Below are 23,412 nucleotides of genomic sequence, written 5' to 3'. Positions count from 1 at the left end.
GCTTCCAGTTTAGTGTTTTTATGGGAGTCTTGAGTGTGCAAATGAGTCTCTTCCTGGTCTGTTTTGTCCAATTCTAATGTGTCAGTTCTTGTTTTATCACATCATGTTACAATCCCTTAGAAACCTGTTTGTTTTCTTTTTCTTTTCTTTTTTAAGATTTATTTATTCATTTACACTGCCACTCTCTTCAGACACACCAGAAGAGGGCATTGGATCCCATTACAGATGGTTGTGAGTTACCATGTGGTTGCTGGGAGTTGAACTCAGAATCATTGGAAAAGTAGTCAGTGCCTTTAACCACTGAACCATCTCTTCAGCCCATCTCTTTGTTTTCTAATGAGAGATAGAAAGGGGATGGATCTGGATGGGAGGGGAGATGGGGAAGGGCTGGGAGGAATGGAGGGGGTAGAAATTGTCATCAAGAAATGAGGAAAAAAATCACTTTCAATAAAAGTAAAAAGGTAAATATTACCTTTTGTGGAAGTATTTATAACTGAATTTTCCATTTCAAGGTGTTACCAGGCAGATGAATTTTTACCAACTACCATAATGAGGAAAAGAGACGTTGCCTTCTGTCTCCTGCTTTTGCCAGCTTTTATGACTCAAGCAGTATATGGACAAAGAAAGAAAGGACCAAAGCCAAACATACTTGCAAGGAAAAATGACTTTCAGGGTAAAGAAAAGAAAGTTTTCATTTTAGCCTGTGAAATCACTAACATAACATTTTAAAATAGTGTTTGGTTTAAATAGCAAATCATGTGTAGCTGTTCTGCTTGATAAACTTATTATCACTGTACCAATAAGCCCTGTACATTTAGATCATCTCAGAGAATTTAGAGCACTTATGCATTTATTATTTCATTTGAACTCCACTTGTAAATTAGAGACCTTAAGGCCAGAGACAAATCAGCTATTAAGAAACCAATCTAGAATTCATGTTCAACTCTATTTTTGAATTAAGTTTCATGTTATTATTCCTATGATGAGTCTACACTCATCTCATTTGGTTTCAAGTTACTAATAGGACATAACCCAAGTGTTAGAATGATTTTGATTTACCTTTTGACACCTTTGCCTAGTATTTGTTTAATTTAAAAAACAGGTTATACTTTATTTATTTATGCTTTAAGTGGCATAATCTTTGTGTTCTCTTTCAGATGCCATTTGCTTCATAGATGTTGTCTTTATCTTGGACAGCTCTGAAAGCTCTAAAATTGTGCTCTTTGATAATCAGAAAGATTTTGTGGACAGCTTGAGCGAGAAGCTTTTCCAGTTGACTCCTGGTCACTCATTAAGATATGACATCAAGCTGGCAGCCCTTCAGTTTAGCAGTTCGGTACAGATTGATCCACCATTTTCCTCTTGGAAGGATCTCCGGACATTTAAGCAGCGGGTCAAGTCTTTGAATTTAATTGGGCAAGGTACCTTTTCTTACTATGCCATCTCCAATGCCACAAGGCTACTTAAAAAAGAAGGACGTAAAGATGGCGTGAAAGTGGCTCTGCTGATGACTGATGGCATTGATCATCCCAAGAGTCCAGATGTCCAAAGTATTTCTGAAGATGCTAGAATTTCGGGAATATCATTTATCACTGTTGGACTTTCCACTGTGGTCAATGAAGCCAAACTTCGTTTGATATCTGGGGACTCTTCCAATGAACCTGTTCTACTATTAAGTGATCCAACACTTGTAGACAAAATTCGGGGACGCCTGGTAGGTATCTAGAGGGTTGAAAAAATATATATATATCTTGCTGTATAGTCATACCGTGGTTAGTTAAGTGTAGATACAAAACATTAACAAAGTAGGATTCCCGTTGGATTGCAGAACGTGATTCTTTCTGGATTTTCTTTCCACTACCTTGACAATCTATTGGGGATGTGTGGAGTTTGTTCTCTTGAGACTGCATCCCTAACTTTATCACACCCTGAGGATTTGGGAAAGATTAATTTTAAAGCAAACCCTATACCCACTGTTCACTTATCCTAAAATCATGTAAATTATTGACTTACATTCATTTGGTTATCAGTTTGTGTCTGCATTATTTGTTTTAACTTTGTCCTTTCTTACCTCCCATGTGCATGATTACCTTTGACTGTCTTACCCATTTCCATATCATATCACTTAAAAATTCAGACTCGCAATTTACTTCTTTTTGTTTTTTATTTCTTATATGTTACAAGCCTTATATTACTTTTCCTATTGCCTGACAAAGCAACCCAAGAAAGGAAGAAACTATTTTGGTTAACTAATTGTGAGTGATCCTTAATAGGATTGAGCCTATGTAGACTGGAGTCAGAGATTACTGTCCAGCCTACAGTTCACAGATGAGTCTCATTGGGAGCAAGCATTTCACGTGAACCTTAAGGCGCTAGGACAATACCTAACCCTGCCTGTGCCCTTTGTTCAAGGCATCCATACCTCTCAGCTGTCCATCGAGTACAAAAGGGAATCCCGGGAAGGTGAACCTTTAGTGGCTTGTCATTTCTTGCCCCTCATCATCTCTAGTATGAGGAGAGCTGACTCTAGAACTGACTCCAGAAGGCACAGAGTGGGCAGCTCCTTGCTTGCCCAGATGTTCAGGCAAAGGATGTTGCTGCTCCCTCTAGATACACCCTTGCTGAGATTCCTACCCAACTGAGGACAGAGGCTCTTGGCAGTAGACTGGGGTGAGGACTGTTTCTGGGGAAACAGAAGACGATCAATGAGACTCTACTTCGTCAGCACCCTGTGACTTCTTGCATGTTTGTTCAGATGTCACTTCTGGGATAACCCTCTCCTTACAGAGACATAGTGCTTTCCAGATGCATTTCAGGTCCAGAGCATTTGAAAGAAAGCCATACCACCATTTATTGCCCCTCTCTATAAAGCAGGACCCGATTCTTTACCAGATCCTTGGGAAAATTCCCCATTTAATCTGTGCTCATTGCATTGTTAGTTGACATTTTAACTTTCTATATTGAAATTCTTATGTGGTTAGGCCCTTAAAATATGCATGATTTAAGAACAGAAATGTGTTACTTAAAGTACACAATTCCATGAGTTGTGACAGGTACACACAGTCATGTAACCATCAACACAATTAGAATGTAGAAATTTCCATCACTTATACAAACTACTCAAACTTCCTTGTGATTGCTCCCTGCACCCCCGACCCAAGAGCTACTGATCTGGTTTTCATCACTCTGGGTTACTGCACACTTCAGTTACAGAAGTAAATCCATATCCTATGTACCCATATGTGTTTCATTCCTTTTACTGAAAGTACTAATTTCGAAATGAATTTGGGTTATGTTGGGGAGATCAGCAGACTACTCATTTTTATTGCAATGATCAATTTAGTTGGATTTAATGGGCACAAGTGTCCAGAATAAGTAGATCTTCTTTTCAGGAACCAAACTGAAAAAGACAAATCCCTTAGTACCTTTCTTAGGAAGTATCATGTAAGAGCTCTTTAGAAGAAACCTTTCAGCTCTAAATTATCAGAGAGGATGTAGTGATTCCTATTGAAGGAAATGTGCAGAGTGTCTTATGGTTAAGTTTATTATAATTTACATGTGAAACAAATTCAATCTAATGTTCTTGATACATCAGTTAGTCCTTTAGAAGAATAAGACAGTATAAAAATAATATTTAAAAATCCAGAAGTAAAGGCTGAGGCAAATTAAATTTTCTCTTTCTGGACGTTCTTAGAAAACACAAATTTAAGTTCCTCTCTTTACCATGCAAGGGATTCACCTGGCATTTCTATGCCATCTTTAGAATCATGGAATCATATGCTTTTTCTTCACTACTTGTGGTTGCTTCCTATTTTGTTCCAGGCTTCATTGTTTTTTTTTTTTTAAATGTTTATTTCTATTCCTTTTCAGATTTTGTAGTGGCAATTTTGCTCCTAAGTTAAATTGCAAAGGCTTTTGTTGTTATTCCGGAGCTTGCTGGCCTTCCCTCCCACCCCATATATTAATAACCCCATATATTAATAACTCTGTCAGTTCTTTGTGTTTCCTCTATCACCTTTTATAGCACTGGCCTCGCACCCATTCACAACATTAGCTGATCCCCTCCAGCCTTCTATTTTGACCTCTATCCCATTACACAAATCAGAACCCACTGACACAGTGTACTTCTTTTATTTCAGTGGGGACATTTCTCTATTTATTCTTGTCACTGAAATTCAAATTTCAACTGAACTTATAAGCCATAACTCTGACTGAACTTTGTAGATGACCTTTGAAGACTCCCATCCCCTGTGACTGCATGCTTTCCTATTTGTTCTCATAGCCCACCTCCTCATCATGGATGAAATTCCTACTTCTCAGGCAGCCAGCTATATCCACTGGACCCTTCTGTCCTCTCCCTTGGAATATCCCTTCTCACTGCTGTCTTTGTCTTATTGCCCACACTAGTCTTTATGACTTTTTCCCCCAACAAACTTTGACATATGGAGCAGCATACCATCTGGGCGTTAGTTGGTCCCTTTCATTCCTTTCTTCAGAATCACCCAGAAAGCTCCACCTATTCCAAGAAACTATTACTGACTCCCACTGTCCTGGCGTAAGACTTCCTACACTGCTTTCAGTGTGTTGTCCCAAGTCCCAAAGCTTCTGACTGTAAGTGTCCTTAGGGATGAAGTTTTGTTCTTTGTTTGAAACAATCTTATCTATTATGAGTGTTGGGTCCCTTTCTGTTTCTATAGAAATATAATAAGTTCTAGAAAATGTAAAAACAAATGAATAACAAAAATTGTCATTTACGTTTTTAAGGTACTAAAGAGAAATACTCTGAAAATAAAACTAAATTTTCAAAGGGAGAGCTGAAAAAAAGGCACAAATATGGTGAAAGAATAAATTTAAAATTTAGTAATATCAGGAGTGTCAGGAGCCACATGTGGTGTGGCTCACGGCTGTAGTCCTAGCACGTGGGATATTAAGGAAAGATTGTCATGGCTTTGAGGTCACTCTGGGCTACACAATGAATTCTAGCCTGCTTGGGCTACACATAAGACCATTTCAAATAAAAAACCCACATAAAATGATAAATATATTACTTATTGTAAAAATTTTGCAACAATGTCAAAACTAGACTCTTTTGGGTTTAGTGCTTTTCAAAGTTTATAGTTTGATCTAGACTACTAGAGCTTATCATGTTGCACTCCCTGAACTCTCTCAATGTTTTTCTTCTTCTTCTTCTTCCAAGGGAAAGATTCTGTTGATGTATATTTTAAATATTTTTCATGTGTGTGTATATGTCAGATGTATACACATTCATGTGGAGGGTGCCCAAGTTTTTTTTTTTTTTTTTTGAAGTACCCATGATGGATTATTGTTAGGTCAATGAACTCACTTTAACTGTCGAATATGACTTTATTTATTGATCCAGCTTTTTACTATTAGGAATTACAGTGAATACTGAAATGAATAGACACCACTGAGGCAGCATAGACAGGAGGTGAACATTTCTTTAGTTCTGTAGGCACAACCAGAAGGACAGCAACTCTCGGCACATTTGCTTTTTTCACTCTCTCTGTGGGCTACTGCTTTTGAAAAAACAAGAATCCTACTTGCAGGCTGGATTTATGTGTCCAGGAATATAAAAATAATTTGAGGTGCTAGATAAGACACTTAACATCTATAGATAACATATAGTACCAGAGTTTGAAAGCTGCTGAGACTACATGGTTAAGAGCCTCCCTCCTTTCCATATGGGAAAAATTGCCTGCAGTGTCTGCTCAAACACCACATGCTAGTTGTGAACATAGCAGGAAGAAAACTCAGGGTGACACTTAATTCTCAGTCCAAAGTCTCAATCCAAATTCGGACCCTATTATTAGAGCCTCTTAGGCATTTTGTTATCTCTTCCCTCTTTGGTATTAAGATGGTTTAAAATAGACAGTGAAGCAAATTAAAGGCCAACCGCCTCCATAAAGGCACATGTTCTAGTTTATCTTTGACTTTCTCATTAGCTCTCTGTATTATTTTATATAAACTACCTTTTCAGACTGAACCACACGACACTATTTAACTTCTTTCTTTCTTCCTTCCTTTCTTTCTTTTTTCATTTATGACTTTTTTATTGGATTTTTAAAATTTTACATTTCAAATGTTATTCCCTTTCCCGGTTCCTGGTCATAAGCCCCCTATCTCATTCCCCCACCCCCTTCTTCTATAAGGGTGTTCCCCTCCCCATCCACCCTCCTTTCCCAACTCCCTGCCCTGACATTCCCCTGCACTGGGAGGTCCAACCTTGGTAGGACCAAGGCCTTCTCTTCCCATTGGTGCCCAACAAGGTCATCCTCTGCTACATATGCAGCTGGAGCCATGGGTCTGTCCATGTAAAGAAGGACTAGTTGTCTCTTCTAGTATACATCCCGTCCCACATGTTTACCTTCTCACAAGATCTATAGTACTCTTGTCAGGAGCATCCTACTGAGCTACAGACAACAGTGAGGCCTGTGTGGGATGAAAAATAGGCTGCGTGCGGCATGGAAATTATAAATGTAGCAAAGTGTTGAAAACATTTTGTCTAATTCTCCTTTGAGGTGAGTGACAGGTGCCACTAAAGATGGTCAGGAGACTCAACCCAGGGTTGTGACCTCAGCTAAGTCATATTTCCTTAACATAAAGCCAGAAGTTCGTGTGTGTTCGTTCTCTCTCTCTCTCTCTCTCTCTCTCTCTCTGAACAAAATGAATAATTATTTTTATAATAATACTTTTTGTTGTGGCACATATATTTTTTGCCATTTATTTCCTCCTAAGTAGCAAGTTATAATGTAGTTTTCTTTTATGTAAATAACACATATCATTATACACTATTAAAATTATTTCACAAATATTACATTTAACACTGTTGTGAAGGCTGCATCTCTTTTTCTCATGTTGAGCTTTTATAAATAAAATATATATTTAGGGCTCTTGAAAGTTTAAGTGGAAAATCCTTTCTCCTACTGATCACAATAATGGAATCCCGGCCTCCCATGTTTCCGATAATCTGGAAAAAATGCCATCAGGCTTTCTAATGTTCTATTTTTTGAGTTTTAACATGATTTTCTAAGATGCACTAATAATTTCATAAGATAATGATTCCCAAGTCAGTGTCTTAATGCCAAAATCCAAATGCAAACATGTATAGGGCTGGAGACAAGGGAATACGTAATTATTTGTTTTTCTAAGTCCTTGTGAGCAAAAGCGAGACGTTTCTCATTACAATCAATTAAGTTTGGGGATAAATTATAGAGAGAATAGAGCTGATCAAAGGAACAAAAGCTAGAGCGCAGGCCACAGTAAGATAAAGTTCCTAGGAAACACAGAGCCATTTTGAATGTTAGTGCCCCTCATGTCTCCTATTATTATATGGCTGAGAGCACTCCCTGGGTGGCTGGCTAGCCGACTTTATTGCTTTTACAAGGTTAAAAAGGCTGAATTGCTATTCTTCTTGGAAATTGCATATCCCATGGGGAATAATTAAGACTAATAAGAAGCTGGAAGCTCAGCTATTAATTGAGTTAATGTTTCATTCTCTTTTTCCTCTCCTTCTAGGATGTCTTATTTGAAAGGAAGGTAAGCACCACATGCCTTATTACTATGAATTACTCTAAAAGCCTGGATTAGCAAACCCATGTTTTGACTCACAGAAGGTGTGACTAAATAAAAGTGTGAAATTCTTTTGAAAATGAGCTACTTTACTTTGAGGAAGCCACATGGTTTTATTTTTATGCCTCTTTATTACTTTGAGGAAACCACATGGCTTTGCTTTTTATGCATCAGTATTTCAACTGTAGGTTAGAAATTTCTAGAACATGTTGGATGTGATTTGACACATTTTAGAGATTCATGAGACCCAACTGACAAAAGTTCTAATTTGAAATGGGTTCTTTTATTCTAAGCATGGATCAAACACTCACTGGTTTGAAAGGTGCTCTTGGTATTGGCCAGCATCAATCTAGCGTCTGGTGGTTGGACTTGAAGCTCATTTACTTTCCTACTTTGAAGAAAACTGAGCCAGTGGAGAGCGACCAATCAGAGTGCATCGCAAAGGAAGCTGGCTAGTAGCAATGTGTTGGAAAGGTCATTGTACAAAGAGTAGTTATGAGCTTGCCAAGGACTTCTGAACTAGACACTTGGTTCCATGCAGAGCACAGGTTACAGGACAGCATCTGTTAAGTGTGTTCTGTTAATTTTGAAGACACACAGAGAAAACAATGACTTTGTCATGTTTGAGTGTGTTAGGCAGCTATCATACAACTCACTCTGTTTTCAGAGATGTTAAGATAAAGAGAAACGTGCATCTTGAAATTCACATAAATATGGTTCAAATCATATTTTCTTTGGCTGAATAGGGAGAAATTAATATTTACATATGATTGGGATGTGATATGTTATAAAGGGAATGTATAGAAAATCCAAAATTCCACAGAAGATGTTTTTCTATTTTAACCAGTCTCTTTCTATAAATACATTGGTAAATACATGGTAGAACATTTATTTCATTTAACCACAGCAAAACTTAATACTACTTCAATAGCTGGCTCTGAGTTCTGAGTTTGCCTTGGGTAATTTAATAGAGAGAGAAACTTCCTTCAAGGGAGTTTCAGTCAGTTTCATGCTGGCTAAGGTTTGGCGTGCTAGCATATCCTGAGTTTCACTGTGTATTGATATTCTGTTTCTTGTTGATTCAGTGTGAACACAAGATCTGTGAATGTGAGAAGGGAGATCCAGGCGACCCAGGGCCTCCTGTGAGTAGACATCTATGTTGAACTTGGGATCGATAAAGGCAGTGATGAAATTATTTTCAGAGGGGGCTTTTCAGTGTCGTTTCTTTACTTGATAATTAGAGCCAGGATTTCTCCGCGATGAGACAAGAACATAGAAAGAGCTAACATGCAATGTTATGATTTAGGTGAGGTTTTATCTCACTAGAAACAAATGGTACCATCCACTCTGGAAGCCGCATCCTTCTCAGCAACCCAGTGATGCAGCACCGTGTAGCTTGGTGGGGAAGAACCTGGTTAGGATGCTTTGGGGATTGAGGTAAATTCTGTAAAAAGGAAGCAACCACTTAGCAACTGAAAAACAATGGGGGCACTGACCGTCATGACTTGACTCTGATAGTGTCGGAAACCATCTCCACTGCTTGTTCACTTGTCTATGTGATTCAAAAATCTTGTCTAAGAATTCGGAAGCCTGGATAACAGGTTTCACAAAACGCATGGATGATATTTTTTTGCGGTAGTGTTTGTGTTTGAAAGCGCTGGCAAGAATACACACTCAGAATGTGGGGGGGCGCGACATGTTTTCCCCCGTGACTTAGGTTCAGACTTTACAGGTTTTGTTTTGTTTTCTAAATAACTCTACCAATCAAAGCATTAGAGAGTGGAAATATGTCTCACAAAATACAAAGTCGTATCTATTACATGCTATGATACTCAATCGAAGCTGACTTAACTAAAGTGAAGCCTTAGCCTTCTTTTCCTATAAAGCTGTTGTTTAACTTACTGCGTTAAGAGACTGCCTTGAACAGTGGGCAGGAGAACTCACCACTGGAAGCTAACTGATGGGTCCCATCACTCCGTACAGTACTGTCTCATCTTCATAGGAGTAAGTCATTTACCTCACTTTATTTGGTGCCCTTAAGACCAGTTCTCAGGAAAGGACGTTTTTTGGTGGGGTTTAGAACAGAACTGAAGAGTTCCCTTTTCTTGGATCTGGAGCTGGTCCCCTCAATTTGAACCTCTTTGATCTTGGGCAAACAAGCTGTGTCAGTAGTGGTCCACAGTAACCCAGAACGGAAACCACCCAGCCCCACCTCTATCCATTCAGTCTTTAAATGTCTTTGAATGAGTTTAATTTTGTTTGGAAAATGGTTGACAAGTAATTGAGAAAGAAATCATAATTGGGAAGACAAATATTATCCTCTATTGCTTAAACCCAGGACTGCATTTGGAGAAAGGTTTGCAGTGTTCTCGGCACAACTGCCAGCAACAGAATAGAATATCAGCTTGCCTGGTTAAAGATCCAGGGTCTCCTACTTTTCGTGCAGCTGATCAGAAATTATTCAAAAGTATAGAAAACTGATACTTAGTAAATATAATCTTTTCTCCATTCGTTTTTAGGGTACCCATGGAAACCCTGGTATCAAAGGTGAGCGAGGACCAAAAGGAAATCCGGTAAATTAATAGACAGGGTCTTTTTGAAGCTAAAGTAGCTTGTATATTTATCTAGAGACTGTCCTGTTTGGCTTGGTTTGTTTTTGTCAACTTGACACAAGTTAAATTTATCTGGGAAGAGAAACGTCAGTTGAAAAAAAAATGTCTCCGTCCGATTGCCTATAGACAAGTCTGTAGTGCACTTTCTTGGTTAATGATTCAAGTGGGTGGGCTAGTCCCACAGCAGGCGCCACCCCTGGACAGGTGGTTCTGAGTTAGGTAAGAGAGCAGTCGGAGCAAGCTGTGAGGAGGAAGTCAGTAAGCAGTCTTCCTCCACAGCTTCTGCTTCACTTCCTGCCTCCTGCCCTGAATTCTAGCCCAGAATTCCCTCAGTGATGGCATATGAACAGAGAGTTGTAAATTGGAATAAGCCCTTCCCTCCCCACGTTCCTTTAGATCATAGTTTTGTCACATCAATAGAAGCTCTAAGTAAAACTAAGCCACTCTTGATTGACCAGGAACTCACTCGAAAGCCCAGGCTGACCTTGAATTCTTCCCAGTGTTCTTGCCTCAGACTCCTGAGTGCTGGGATTAGAGGTTTGAACCACCACATTCAGCTAACTGAGTCAATGTCTGAAGGATAGGAAAACATTACACAGCCTGATAAGTATCAGGCTTCTAATAATTAAAGAGGCAAATAAAGCCACCCGTTTTAAAGAGAGGAGGCTATCAAGTTAATAAAGGAGGAAATAGAGATTTTCATTAAGTTACTAAAAGAAAATTGAGTGAACAAAGGGTCCTCTTTAATAATAACTATTTGTACTTTTAGAAAGTCTGACCCAGAGAATTTTTTTTTTCAAGAAAAGAAAATTCTAGTTCATGCAGTCTTGGTGTGTGTGTGTGTGTGTGTGTGTGTGTGTGTGTGTGTGTGTGTCTGTGTGTTGAATTTCAAGAAGTATTTCCTTCCTTTCTCTTCCTTTTCTTTTTTTTTCTTGCCATGAAAGCTGCAAGTTCAAATAATAACTAGTTATAATGGTGTGGTGAGGCCTTTGCTCTTTGCTAAGAAGACAACTTTCCTCCCACATTTTGGGAAGAAACTAGGCAGTATATAAGAGACATTCAAACTTTAATTTAATCAAATTTCTAATGAATTTAATATTCATTTTTAAGAATATTATAGAGAATATAATATATATATGTATATATATATATATATATATCATTATATGAGTGAGAATATTCTTGGCATTAGCCTGCTTGCTGAGGAGAGGGGCTGTGTAGTTTTCTTGGGTCACGCTGTAAATAAACCCTCTTATTTTTACTTATCCTATGTAGGTCCCAATTGATGCTAACACAACCTTCTTTTGTTGCTAAAACCTTGTCTATAAACCAATGTTCATATTTCATTAATTTGGTTTGCAATTTTGTGCGCCATGTTTTATTTTCCTTAATCTTGTTGAAATCAGGCAATCTCTCTTCAGGGACATTTTAGAAAATATTCAAAGCTTCTTGGAGAAAAGCCAGAGTGTCCTATTCCAGAAAAACACAGTACTACATTTGAGAAAAACACCATGTTGTAAACTGGAATGTGGCTGAAGTTGTGAGAAATCTATGAATGTTATGCACCCTGAAAGTCTGGGATCACTCTTAAAGGCCAAACTTTATCTGAGCTGCTATTTTCCTTAAATTGCATGGTGAAAATGTCAATGGTCAAAGCTTAAGCTTCTTCTCTAATTGGATTAACCCATTATCTGGGAATAGCACATTTTATTGAGTAATCAATCACTTGCGGGGCTGAAGAATTTTGACTGAGTTTGTTGTTTGTTGCAGGGTGATGCTCAGAAAGGAGAAACTGGAGAAAGAGGGCCTGTGGTATGTACAGAATTGATATGCTTTCCTGACAAATGGCCCTGGGAATCTCCAACTGACTGGCTTGACTGCAGTGCAATTGCAAAATGGATTCTCATTTGCCTCTGCTCTTGAGGGTGCAGGCAGGCAATCAGGCAGATATGATCTCAGAGGTAGAACTCCAGGAGAAAATATTCTAATCAGCAGAGTGACAAAGGGACATAAAATATTCCCTAATACCCAACTGAACATTTCTACAAGGCTCAAAGGAGAAAGGAACTTTGCTTTATTTCTTGTGGGTCTTTTTTTTTTTTTTTAATGGAAGGAAAAAAGCTAGAATTTTAAAAGTATAAGAATTACATGGTCTAAACTATGCCTTTGCCAATTTGGTTCTATTGACAAAAACAGCTTTATCCATCTGTTTGATTTCTTGAGATGGCTTGGGAAAGAATTATGGAACAGTAGTTCATTGTCAATTTTATATTTTCTTGCGCATTGCTGTGAGGACAGCAAATAGCAACACCTATGGTGGAAAACAATGTTTGTGTTGTGCCACAACTTTCTGCTTAACCCCTTGGTTTGAGCAAATAATAACAGATGTGGAGTTTCCAGGAGCTGGTCTCTTGGGGTTTTTAATTAACCCCATGGAAACATCCGATGGAAAGCTCGATCCTTTCAACAGGAGTCTGCGCAGTTGTGCGATTTGTTGATGAACTACTTCTCAGCTGTCTTCTAGACCACTGATGCTGGTTTTTTCCCTAGGTGATGGGAAAGGAGCTCTTAAAACCTGAGCTGAGGTGAATAACTCAAAAGCTGTGAGGAAGATTAGGTTGGAAAGGAGCTGGGAGTGGGGACAAACAGGAGAGAGAAAATTAAGATGATTATTTTGACCCTGTAACTTGATATGCTAGAAATCATAGTGCTAGAAATCAGAAAAGTTTTATTAGCAGAAATAAGAAAATCAGAAACAAACTTGACAGAGACTGACATTGCAATTTTGGGTATTTTAAATTGGAATATTTTAAAGCCAGTGGTGGTTAAGAGGCTCCGAAAGGGAAAAAGAAAAAGAAAGAAACAAAGTCCAGAAGAGTTGTCCAACAGATAAAATGACCAAGATTTTCAGGAGAAAATAAGAACATTCCATGAAGAAGGTAGCAGTCCCTCGTTTCTGCGGATTTCTATAGGCTCCTTCCAAAACCTAATTTTCCATCTTTCAAAATGAAATAACAACAAACTTTTCAAATGCTTGTGTGTTGCAATGGATAGAGAAGTTCTGGGATCGGAAGTCTACACATTCTTGCTATGATAAATGTAGACAATTTTTGCAGAAAATACCAAAGTAACTGTCTTTAATTTTAAACACAATCTTAGCAATCCATCAATTCATGTCAACAAGCATTTCTACCCTGTTACTTTATCTTTGGCCAACTCTACTCTCATTTTCTATTCTTCGGCGTCTATTAAATTAGAAAGAAAGAAGTATTCTTTCCTCTCTGAAGTCTCTATTTGGAAAAGTTATACACAAGATAGAATAAAATTTTTGTAGGATTCATGGTCACATGGCAGTATTAGCTCATTTATGCCACTGGTTTCTCCAGCTTGTAAAATAAGTCTTACAATCCTATTTTCTCCTTGAAAAATATAGTCGTAGAATAATGATGGAAAAGACTTACTGTTTCTTGGAGTTGGCAATTTCCCAATCCATTTAATACCCAGAATTGTGCCTCTTAGAGGGCTTATGGGAACGGCACAGTGGCAAGTGTTCCTTAGGATTCCCACGAGTGACTCAGAAGACAGCCAGCCAAGGTGCTGGCTTCTCACTTAGCATGAGATAAAAGTCAATAACTCAAAGGTCACTGACTCATTAGGGTTGATAGAGGAACCATTCATTTCCTTGATGTTATATATTCCAGCCTGAATTTGAAGGGAGGGCCGTGATGGATACAGACATTTATGAATATTCTAAAGGGCATTAGCTCATTTCAAAGCCAGTCTCTCAAACCCACCCTGGGGAAACATTCAGCAGCAGTAGCTTATAGTTTAAGAGTCAATGTAACAGTTTGAGAGCACCATTATGGTCATCATGTTCCCGGCAACTTTCCGTGTACGCTTTCTCCTTTAGTTGTGATCCAAAGGCTAAGAAATTGGATTTGAGGCACAAAACTCTGAAACTGAGAGTAAACTGTAATAGGGAAACAGGGCACCATCCTTCTTCTTAGCTGTCACTCATTACCCAAGCTCAGGAGATGTGAGATATCTTGCACTTATGTGGTCCTATTTTCAAGACATGAAGATGTGATTTGCTGTACTTTGTATGAAAAAAAAAAACCAAAAAAAAAAAAAAAACAAACCAAAAAAAAAAAAACCAAAAACTAAAAAACCCTAGTACTTCCTCTAATGCTGTTCTGTATTATCTTACTTTATTTAATGCTGTTCTATATATCTTACTTTACTTTTTGATTTCTCCTTTTAAACTAGGGAATCCCTGGGTACAAGGGTGACAAGGTAAGTGATTAATAACAAATAAACCGGTGTTTTAGAAAGAAAAACTTCAGTACTATTATTGCCCTTCCTCATTTCCAAGTATGCTCTTTCTTTTTAAAGATTTATTTATTATATATGAGTACACTGTAGCTGTCTTCAGACACACCAGAAGAGCGCATTGGTTCCCATTACAGATGGTTGTGAGCCACCATGTAGTTGCTGGGATTTGAACTCAGGACCTCTGGAAGAGCAGTCAGTGCTCTTAACCGCTGAGCCATCTCTCCAACCCAAGTATGCTCTTAAAGTCAGTTAGAGTAGACTAATAATGAAATGCACTGTTATGCCTAAAAAGAGAAAGGAAACATCTCATGTTTCCTAACTCAGCATGAGGAACAGGAGCAACTCCAGAGACTACAGTGACTTTCTTCTCCTACATGGACCCTGAATTACTACAGGCATGGGTAATTTACATACTTATTGGATAATTAGAATAATGGGGGTGACAATGTGTTGACAGCTGTTTGTGGCTACAAAAATATAAGGTATTATTTTATTATGAGAGGCAAGAGATAGATATTAATAAAACTGATATTTTTGAAAATTTAAAAAATTTATGAATAAGCTTCCTTACCTTGATTTAAATGTGTGTGTGTGTGTGTGTGTGTGTGTGTGTGTGTATGAATTTATACTTCTATGGAATTATAGACTTTAGACTCACTGGAACAGTTCACAATTGAAAAATGTAAGCTGTCAAAGCAAAGTAGTGCAGATCTGTGGACATTCAGACCAAGATTTAGTCATGAGGAACAGTGTTAGAAACTTAGGGCTGCAGTTGAACCAGCACCATTTGCTGAAAATGCTATCTTTTTTCTATTGGATGGTTTTGGCTCCTTTGTCAAAAATCAAGTGACCATAGGTGTGTGGGTTCATTTCTGGGTCTTCAATTCTATTCCATTGGTCTATCTGTCTGTCTCTGTACCAATACCATGCAGTTTTTTATCACTATTGCTCTGTAATACTGCTTGAGTTCAGGGATAGTGATTCCCCCTGAAGTCCTTTTATTGTTGAGGATAGCTTTAGCTATCCTGGGTTTTTTGTTATTCCAGATGAATTTGCAAATTGTTCTGTCTAACTCTTTGAAGAATTGGATTGGTATTTTGATGGGGATTGCATTGAATCTGTAGATTGCTTTTGGTAAAATGGCCATTTTTACTATATTAATCCTGCCAATCCATGAGCATGGGAGATCTTTCCATCTTCTGAGGTCTTCTTCAATTTCTTTCCTCAGTGTCTTGAAGTTCTTATTGTACAGATCTTTTACTTGCTTGGTTAAAGTCACACCAAGGTACTTTATATTATTTGGGTCTATTATGAAGGGTGTCGTTTCCCTAATTTCTTTCTCGGCTTGTTTCTCTTTTGTATAGAGGAAGGCAACTGATTTATTTGAGTTAATTTTATACCCAGCCACTTTGCTGAAGTTGTCTATCAGCTTTAGTAGTTCTCTGGTGGAACGTTTGGGATCACTTAAATATACTATCATATCATCTGCAAATAGTGATATTTTGACTTCTTCTTTTCTGATCTGTATCCCCTTGACCCCTTTTGTTGTCTGATTGCTCTGGCTAGAACTTCAAGAACTATATTGAATAAGTAGGGAGAGAGTGGGCAGCCTTGTCTAGTCCCTGATTTTAGTGGGATTGCTTCAAGTTTCTCTCCATTTAGTTTAATGTTAGCAACTGGTTTGCTGTATATGGCTTTTACTATGTTCAGGTATGGGGAGGTCAACATGTAGAAGAATGCAGATCGATCCATGCTTATCACCCTGTACAAAGCTTAAGTCCAAGTGGATCAAGGACCTCCACATCAAACCAGACACACTCAAACTAATAGAAGAAAAACTAGGGAAGCATCTGGAACACATGGGCACTGGAAAAAATTTCCTAAACAAAACACCAATGGCTTACGCTCTAAGATCAAGAATCGACAAATGGGATCTCATAAAACTGCAAAGCTTCTGTAAGGCAAAGGACACTGTTGTTAGGACAAAACGGCAACCAACAAATTGGGAAAAGATCTTTACCAATCCTACAACAGATAGAGGCCTTATATCCAAAATATACAAAGAACTCAAGAAGTTAGACCGCAGGGAAACAAATAACCCTATTAAAAAATGGGGTTCAGAGCTAAACAAAGAATTCACAGCTGAGGAATGCCAAATGGCTGAGAAACACCTAAAGAAATGTTCAACATCTTTAGTCATAAGGGAAATGCAAATCAAAACAACCCTGAGATTTCACCTCACACCAGTGAGAATGGCTATGATCAAAAACTCAGGGGACAACAGATGCTGGCGAGGATGTGGAGAAAGAGGAACACTCCTCCATTGTTGGTGGGATTGCAAACTGGTACAACCATTCTGGAAATCAGTCTGGAGGATCCTCAGAAAATTGGACATTGAACTGCCTGAGGATCCAGCTATACCTCTCTTGGGCATATACCCAAAAGATGCCCCAACATATAAAAAAGACACGTGCTCCACTATGTTCATCGCAGCCTTATTTATAATAGCCAGAAGCTGGAAAGAACCCAGATGCCCTTCAACAGAGGAATGGATACAGAAAATGTGGTACATCTACACAATGGAATATTACTCAGCTATCAAAAACAACGAGTTTATGAAATTCGTAGGCAAATGGTTGGAACTGGAAAATATCATCCTGAGTGAGCTAACCCAATCACAGAAAGACATACATGGTATGCACTCATTGATAAGTGGCTATTAGCCCAAATGCTTGAATTACCCTAGATGCCTAGAACAAATGAAACTCAAGATGGATGATCAAAATGTGAATGCTTCACTCCTTCTTTAAAAGGGGAACAAGAATACCCTTGGTAGGGAAGAGAGAGGCAAAGATTAAAACAGAGACTGAAGGAACACCCATTCAGAGCCTGCCCCACATGTGGCCCATACATATACAGCCACCCAATTAGACAAGATGGATGAAGCAAAGAAGTGCAGACCGACAGGAGCCGGATGTAGATCGCTCCTGAGAGACACAGCCAGAATACAGCAAATACAGAGGCGAATGCCAGCAGCAAACCACTGAACTGAGAGTAGGACCCCCGTTGAAGGAATCAGAGAAAGAACTGGAAGATCTTGAAGGGGCTCGAGACCCCATATGTACAACAATGCCAAGCAACCAGAGCTTCCAGGGACTAAGCCACTAGCTAAGGATTATACATGGACTGACCGTGGACTCTGACCTCATAGGTAGCAATGAATATCCTAGTAAGAGCACCAGTGCAAGGGGAAGCCCTGGGTCCTGCTAAGACTGAACCCCCAGTGAACTAGACTATGGGGGGGAGGGCGGCAATGGGGGGAGGGTTGGGAGGGGAACACCCATAAGGAAGTGGAGGGGGGAGGGGGATGTTTGCCCGGATACCGGGAAAGGGAATAACACTCGAAATGTATATAAGAAATACTCAAGTTAATAAAAAAAAAAAAATGTATTCTCAAAAAAAAAAAAAAAAAAAAAGAAAGAAACTTAGGGCTGGCATAGGGCTGATTTGTTCAAAGCTCCCCAAAGCAGTTGCTTATGCGATGGTGGCCATTCTATGGGTGTTTATGAGCCCAACAAAAGGGCGGCGGAGCCTTTGCTCAGGGAACTAAAATGGAGACAGTATTTCCATTGATAGGAATCTTCCCACAAAACAAATGCTGTTTCTCAGAGTCCCGTTGCTAACAAATCTGTCTGGGGACAAATGGAATGTGAATTCTGGCCAAAAGACTTTTCAGTGTATTTATGGTAGTTTTGAGTTTGATATTTTGATAGTTGACTCAGTTCATTCCCATCCAACATTAGGAAATTAATTGTGCTCTAATTGGGACTTAAAGAGTGATTTTTCCACTTACATTCTGAAATAAATTTTCGACTTTGTTCTCAGTGAAAATTCAGTTTTTCCTGGGTCAGTTTGACGTCCAGTCTCTGGCAAGAATAAACCACATTTGAGCAGAACATAATTCGTTGTCAGAGATTCGCCTTCCTCTCTTTGACTCCCAGTGATAGCAGGAGCTCAGGCAACATCCTATGGAGAGGGTCAGGTGGATGGAAAGTAACTTATGGCCCATGATAGTATGTCTTGTTGAGCTATGGAGTGTTAATGACATGGACTTGGAAGCCTAACAGACTCAGGTTTGTAGTTGCGGCAATGTAATATTCTGAGCCTTTTATTCCTTTTAGATGATTGGAATATGTTTGCATATATACTGTTTTGCATACACACTGTTTTGCATACACAGTTTTGCATATACACTGTTTTGCATACACACTGTTTTGCATACACACTGTTTTGCATACACACTGTTTTGCATACATACTGTTTTGCATACATACTGTTTTGCATACACACTGTTTTGCATATGTGTTGTGAAGATATGTAATCGCAGAAAGGCTCAGGCACAAACTTTGTCCTCATAAGTCGTGATTACAAGACCATTTCCTTAGAGCAAGTGTGGCACATTAAAGTGTGGCACACAGCCTGGCTAGTTTGGTTGCTATTATACAGTGAGATATAGCTTACACAAGAACAAGGATTCATTGTATTAGTAAGTTCAGGACTTCTGCTGGCTGTATTTTAGTACAGTGCAGCAAACTATATCTCTAAATCACCGTGAATTCAGCTATTTCCACAGTTCAACTTCCGCTAAAGAGGAGCAATACACTGCATTTCACTCTAGTGCAAGTTTTCTTGCGCTGCTGTCCAGTGGCATGCAGAATGACATGTGCTGGAGCAGCACACAGATGCTAAAGCATAGCAGAAGCAGAGGTTAAGGAAGGGCTCTGAGCTAGTATGACTGCAGGTAGCAGGCGAGTAAACCATTAACCCCTTCAATCCGGTCTTCCTACCTTAGCAACGAGAATTGTTTTGAGGCTCAGAATAAAGACACGCACAGAATCATTTTCAGGAGCTGAAGAGTTTTAATAGCAACAGATGTTAACGCTTTGGGGAAACTCGAGTCCTTTTTTGTCTAATTGGCTGATCCTCTTCAGTTCTAACTACCAGAAGTTTGAAACATCTGAGAGAGTGGGTTGATATTCTGAGGTTCTCATTCCACTTGCACAGCTGTAAAACTCACAAACAAATATGGATCATAACATTTTAATTGTGAAAATTATAGTTTTTGTATAATATGACACTTTAGACTTGTATGCATTTTGAAATGGCCACGTTAACCTCAAGAACTTATCTACCATGACAGTCTACCAAATTACACTAACACTTCTCTAAGGCAGTAAATGTCAGGTAGTATCAGAAAAATATCATTATAAACACTAAAGCATATTTTAATGTTAGTTTTTTGATAACATACTAGGCAGGATAATACAATGTGTGTAATAATGAAATCTATGCTGCATGCTCAACAGTGGACTCCATTTTCCTCTAGAGGATCTTGCTAACTCATCATGGCTCCAGATGAGTTAGCTCCAGATTATAACTTCTCCAGATATAATACAGTCTGGTCTCAGGCTCTTTGTATCAGCTTTCTATTCTAATGCTACTAACTGGCCACGATCAGTATTCAGACTGGAGCATGGCATTATGAAAAATACAGGGGCCGAGTTAAAGGAGAGCTGAGTTCAGATCCTTATTCTAGTCTGAACTTGCTATATGATTATATATAAAATTATATACTAGATATACAATCGAGGGACAATATCTCAGAGAGTTTACATTTCCTGTTGTATAAAGCTGCTTTTATTGGTGTATCATGTGGAATCAGATCACTATACATGGTTCACTACATATGGTAGATGACCAGTTATTTTACTTTATATTTTAGTTCTCTCTCAAACCTGAAATAAACCCTCATCAGGTGGTACTGTTGATTTAAATAACTTTAGAGTAAAATCTAAACATTTCAAAGTTCAATTTCCCTTCAATATTGAAGATGAAATGGTGTGGGATTGCACAGAGTTTTTGTCTTTTGTAATTATTATAAAAGTCTTTTTCTAAACCTTGGAATATTGAAGACTCAATATCGTATTGATGTATTGATGTACTGAAGTATTAATGTTTTATTTATTTATTTATTTATTTATTTATAGGGTGAACGAGGAGAATGTGGGAAACCAGGAATGAAAGGTGACAAAGTAAGGGTTATGTTTTTAAAATGGTAACATCTGTGATCCCCTTTTGGCCTGAGTTTCCTCAAGAGAAAGTTTCTGGGATGAATTATGTGGTTCTCTCCTAGATCTGGGGTTCAGTTTTCACATCTGTAAAACATAAAGCAGAAAACCAAAAAATACATTACTTACATAATGACCTCCCCTCCCCCAGTGTGCCCTTTTCATCGACCATGAAGGCCATGTTGTGACATCCTGATCTTTGAGGTCAGTTCTACTGAACTTTGTGGTTGAAAGAATAACCAGCAGCCAATGAGAGGTACGAATGGATGCACTGAAACGACCCTCTGGTGCAACTTCAACCAGAGCAGTGAAAAACTCTGAAGCTTGTGAAATTATAGGAAGCATGAAGCATTTGAAATTTGGAGGACGCAGCAAGATGTAATCAGTAACTGTTTACCTTAGTTCAAAATGAATATGGGTAAGAAGTTAAACTAGAGAGATATTCAACTTAGCATGTTAAAGACTCATAGACAGGATATCTAAAAGCATAACGATAAATAATCCCAAAAGACATAGAATAAAAATAGTCGCCATTCAAGTTAGGACTATTGACTATGAAGGTAACCAAGATAACGAATATAAAACGTGTTATATGCATGGATGGATGTGACAAAAGAAAATGGCAGAAGGTTGAGGAAGAGGATAAAGTAATGATACTGGTCTGTTGAACCAAATACTTGAAATAGCTTGATCTTTCCTGCAACCTGATAAACTACTATAAAGCTGTAAACAGTTGGGTCTGCAGACTGCAGGTTTCGTGACTGTTTTCTGAGTAAATCAAAGTGAGTGAGACATTGACAACATTCTCATTAAAGAAGGATATGGCAACACAGAAGAAGGAATCCATGAAACTGGTGTGAGATTCAATGCCACATCACTTTCTGTGCCAAGAAGAAAATATTGCCAATTATAAGATATGACTTATTTCAAGTATATCTCAATGTTAATATATAAAATACGAATGTATATATATGTTTCACAGGGTACATAAAATACGGTACCCTTGATATGAAGAGTTCACACAAATTTATAAGAAAAATGGCAAAGAACATTGAGATGAAAATGAACACAAATGGATAAAAAAAGATGAAAATATCCAAATATGCTTGCAGTCAAAGAAGTGAAATTAAAATAATGCCATTATTTTATAATTTTATACATTAAATTAGCAAATAGCAAGGTAATAATTGATATTTAATCTTGATTAACATCCCATAAGATAAAAATAAGATCTAGATCTAGATACAGATAGATATGTATATATTCAGGTAATAATCATGGCCTACAGGCTTTATCAAGCTTCTTAACTTTCCAGATCCTTAGTGATGAACCAGAATAGGACAAATTTACACATCAGTACCAATTCTAAGGTTATTTAAAGCAGCACACATCAGAAGCATTTTAAGGTCAAACTAAGAAATGAGTAAAGAGTCGTGGTTTTTGACAAATAATTTGAAAAAGTTGGAAAGCTTGGAAAAGTTAATCTAGACTATATTATATTCACAGGAAATACATTGTAAATGTATTTTGAGATATGGAACATATTGAAATTTGGAAGATTATTGACAAGAAACAATGTTTTGCCAAAATCCAAAGTGTGGAGAAGAACAATCTAGCTGTCAGACAGACTTATGGCTAATTTAATGACATTGATTTACAGAAAGGAAAAAATATTCAATTAATTACTGGAATGTATATACTTACTAGAACATTCTAAGGAGCTTTACAAAGCAATTCCTTTTCTTTGAACCAAACATCTCCAGGTAGTGATAGTGTGTATACGTTTAATCCCATCACTTAGGAGGCAGAGGCAGGTGGATTTCTGAGTTTGAGGGCAGCCTGGTCTACAGAGAGAACTACAGGATGGCCAGGACACCATAGAGAAAATGTCTTAAAAAATGAAAAGGAAAAACGAACCACATAACAACATATGGGATAAATGCTGACATGTAAAATTAGTTTTCTTCTAGTTTATTTATTAAAGCAAAGTTTGACTCTGAGGTGTTTTGTTAATTAGGATCATTAGAATCATTTCAATTTGTTCTCTATGATGTTTTAATAACAAAGGAACAGCGACTCACACCCAGATCATATTTTTGGATCTAAAAATCTATGCATTACAAAGATGGCTATTTAGAGAGATTTACTTTAATTTTATTCTACAGGGACCTGCAGGGCCATATGGACCAAAAGGACCAAGAGGAATTCAGGTAAGGAGGTAAAAAACAAGTCTACATTTGAACTAGAATTACCTTGGGAGGGTTCAACAAGAAACACCACCCCTTGATCTTCAATTAAATCAGAGTTTGTAGGAAAAAGAGCCACGAATCAATACTTTTTAAAGGCTCCCAGATTATTCAAGTACATAACTAAGCTTTGAGACTACTAATGTTTTGGTTATCCTGGGTCCTCTAAAGACAGGTACCAGTAGGTACCTTATCAATACACCTGATAACTCTATCTAGTCAATAGTTAAGGGGATGGGAAATATTTTATATGGGGAGGGTTAGGTAGGTTTGGTAAGGAAGTAGATATTGTTTCTGTAATGTGATTGTAAGAGTTGTACATTTTTGCCTCTCTTTATTTATCCAAATATTTGTATTTGCATCCTTTCAATGCAATTAGTTAATTGTTGAAAACATGGAATGAGTTCATAACTTAGTAATGTAATGTACTGTGGACTCCAGAAAATAATTTGGATCATTTTTCGAGTGAAGGGATTTGTCTCTTTTAAAGTAACAATAGATGTA

At 38.0% G+C, this 23,412-nt stretch overlaps 1 protein-coding gene across 2 annotated transcripts in view; it reads left to right on the top strand.

The window, feature by feature from the left end:
- Positions 1 to 23,412, top strand: part of Col28a1 (collagen type XXVIII alpha 1 chain) — a 153,133-nt gene that overhangs the window by 3,192 nt on the left and 126,529 nt on the right. The window contains exons 2-10 of one of the 2 annotated variants that reach the window (XM_039108604.2): positions 513 to 673; positions 1,158 to 1,714; positions 7,537 to 7,557; positions 8,676 to 8,732; positions 10,110 to 10,163; positions 11,973 to 12,014; positions 14,469 to 14,495; positions 20,582 to 20,626; positions 22,828 to 22,872. In XM_039108604.2, coding sequence (XP_038964532.1) covers positions 550 to 673; positions 1,158 to 1,714; positions 7,537 to 7,557; positions 8,676 to 8,732; positions 10,110 to 10,163; positions 11,973 to 12,014; positions 14,469 to 14,495; positions 20,582 to 20,626; positions 22,828 to 22,872 — 972 coding nt within the window. In that variant the 5' untranslated portion in view covers positions 513 to 549. Of the gene's footprint in view, positions 1 to 512; positions 674 to 1,157; positions 1,715 to 7,536; positions 7,558 to 8,675; positions 8,733 to 10,109; positions 10,164 to 11,972; positions 12,015 to 14,468; positions 14,496 to 20,581; positions 20,627 to 22,827; positions 22,873 to 23,412 lie in introns of those variants that run through there. The other variant, XM_039108605.1, reaches the window with a different exon arrangement.

Source organism: Rattus norvegicus, chromosome 4, assembly GCF_036323735.1.
Source record: "Rattus norvegicus strain BN/NHsdMcwi chromosome 4, GRCr8, whole genome shotgun sequence".
NCBI lineage: Eukaryota > Metazoa > Chordata > Mammalia > Rodentia > Muridae > Rattus > Rattus norvegicus.
The sequence above is the reverse complement of the archived record's forward strand: the minus strand, read 5'-3'. Positions and strand labels throughout refer to the sequence as shown.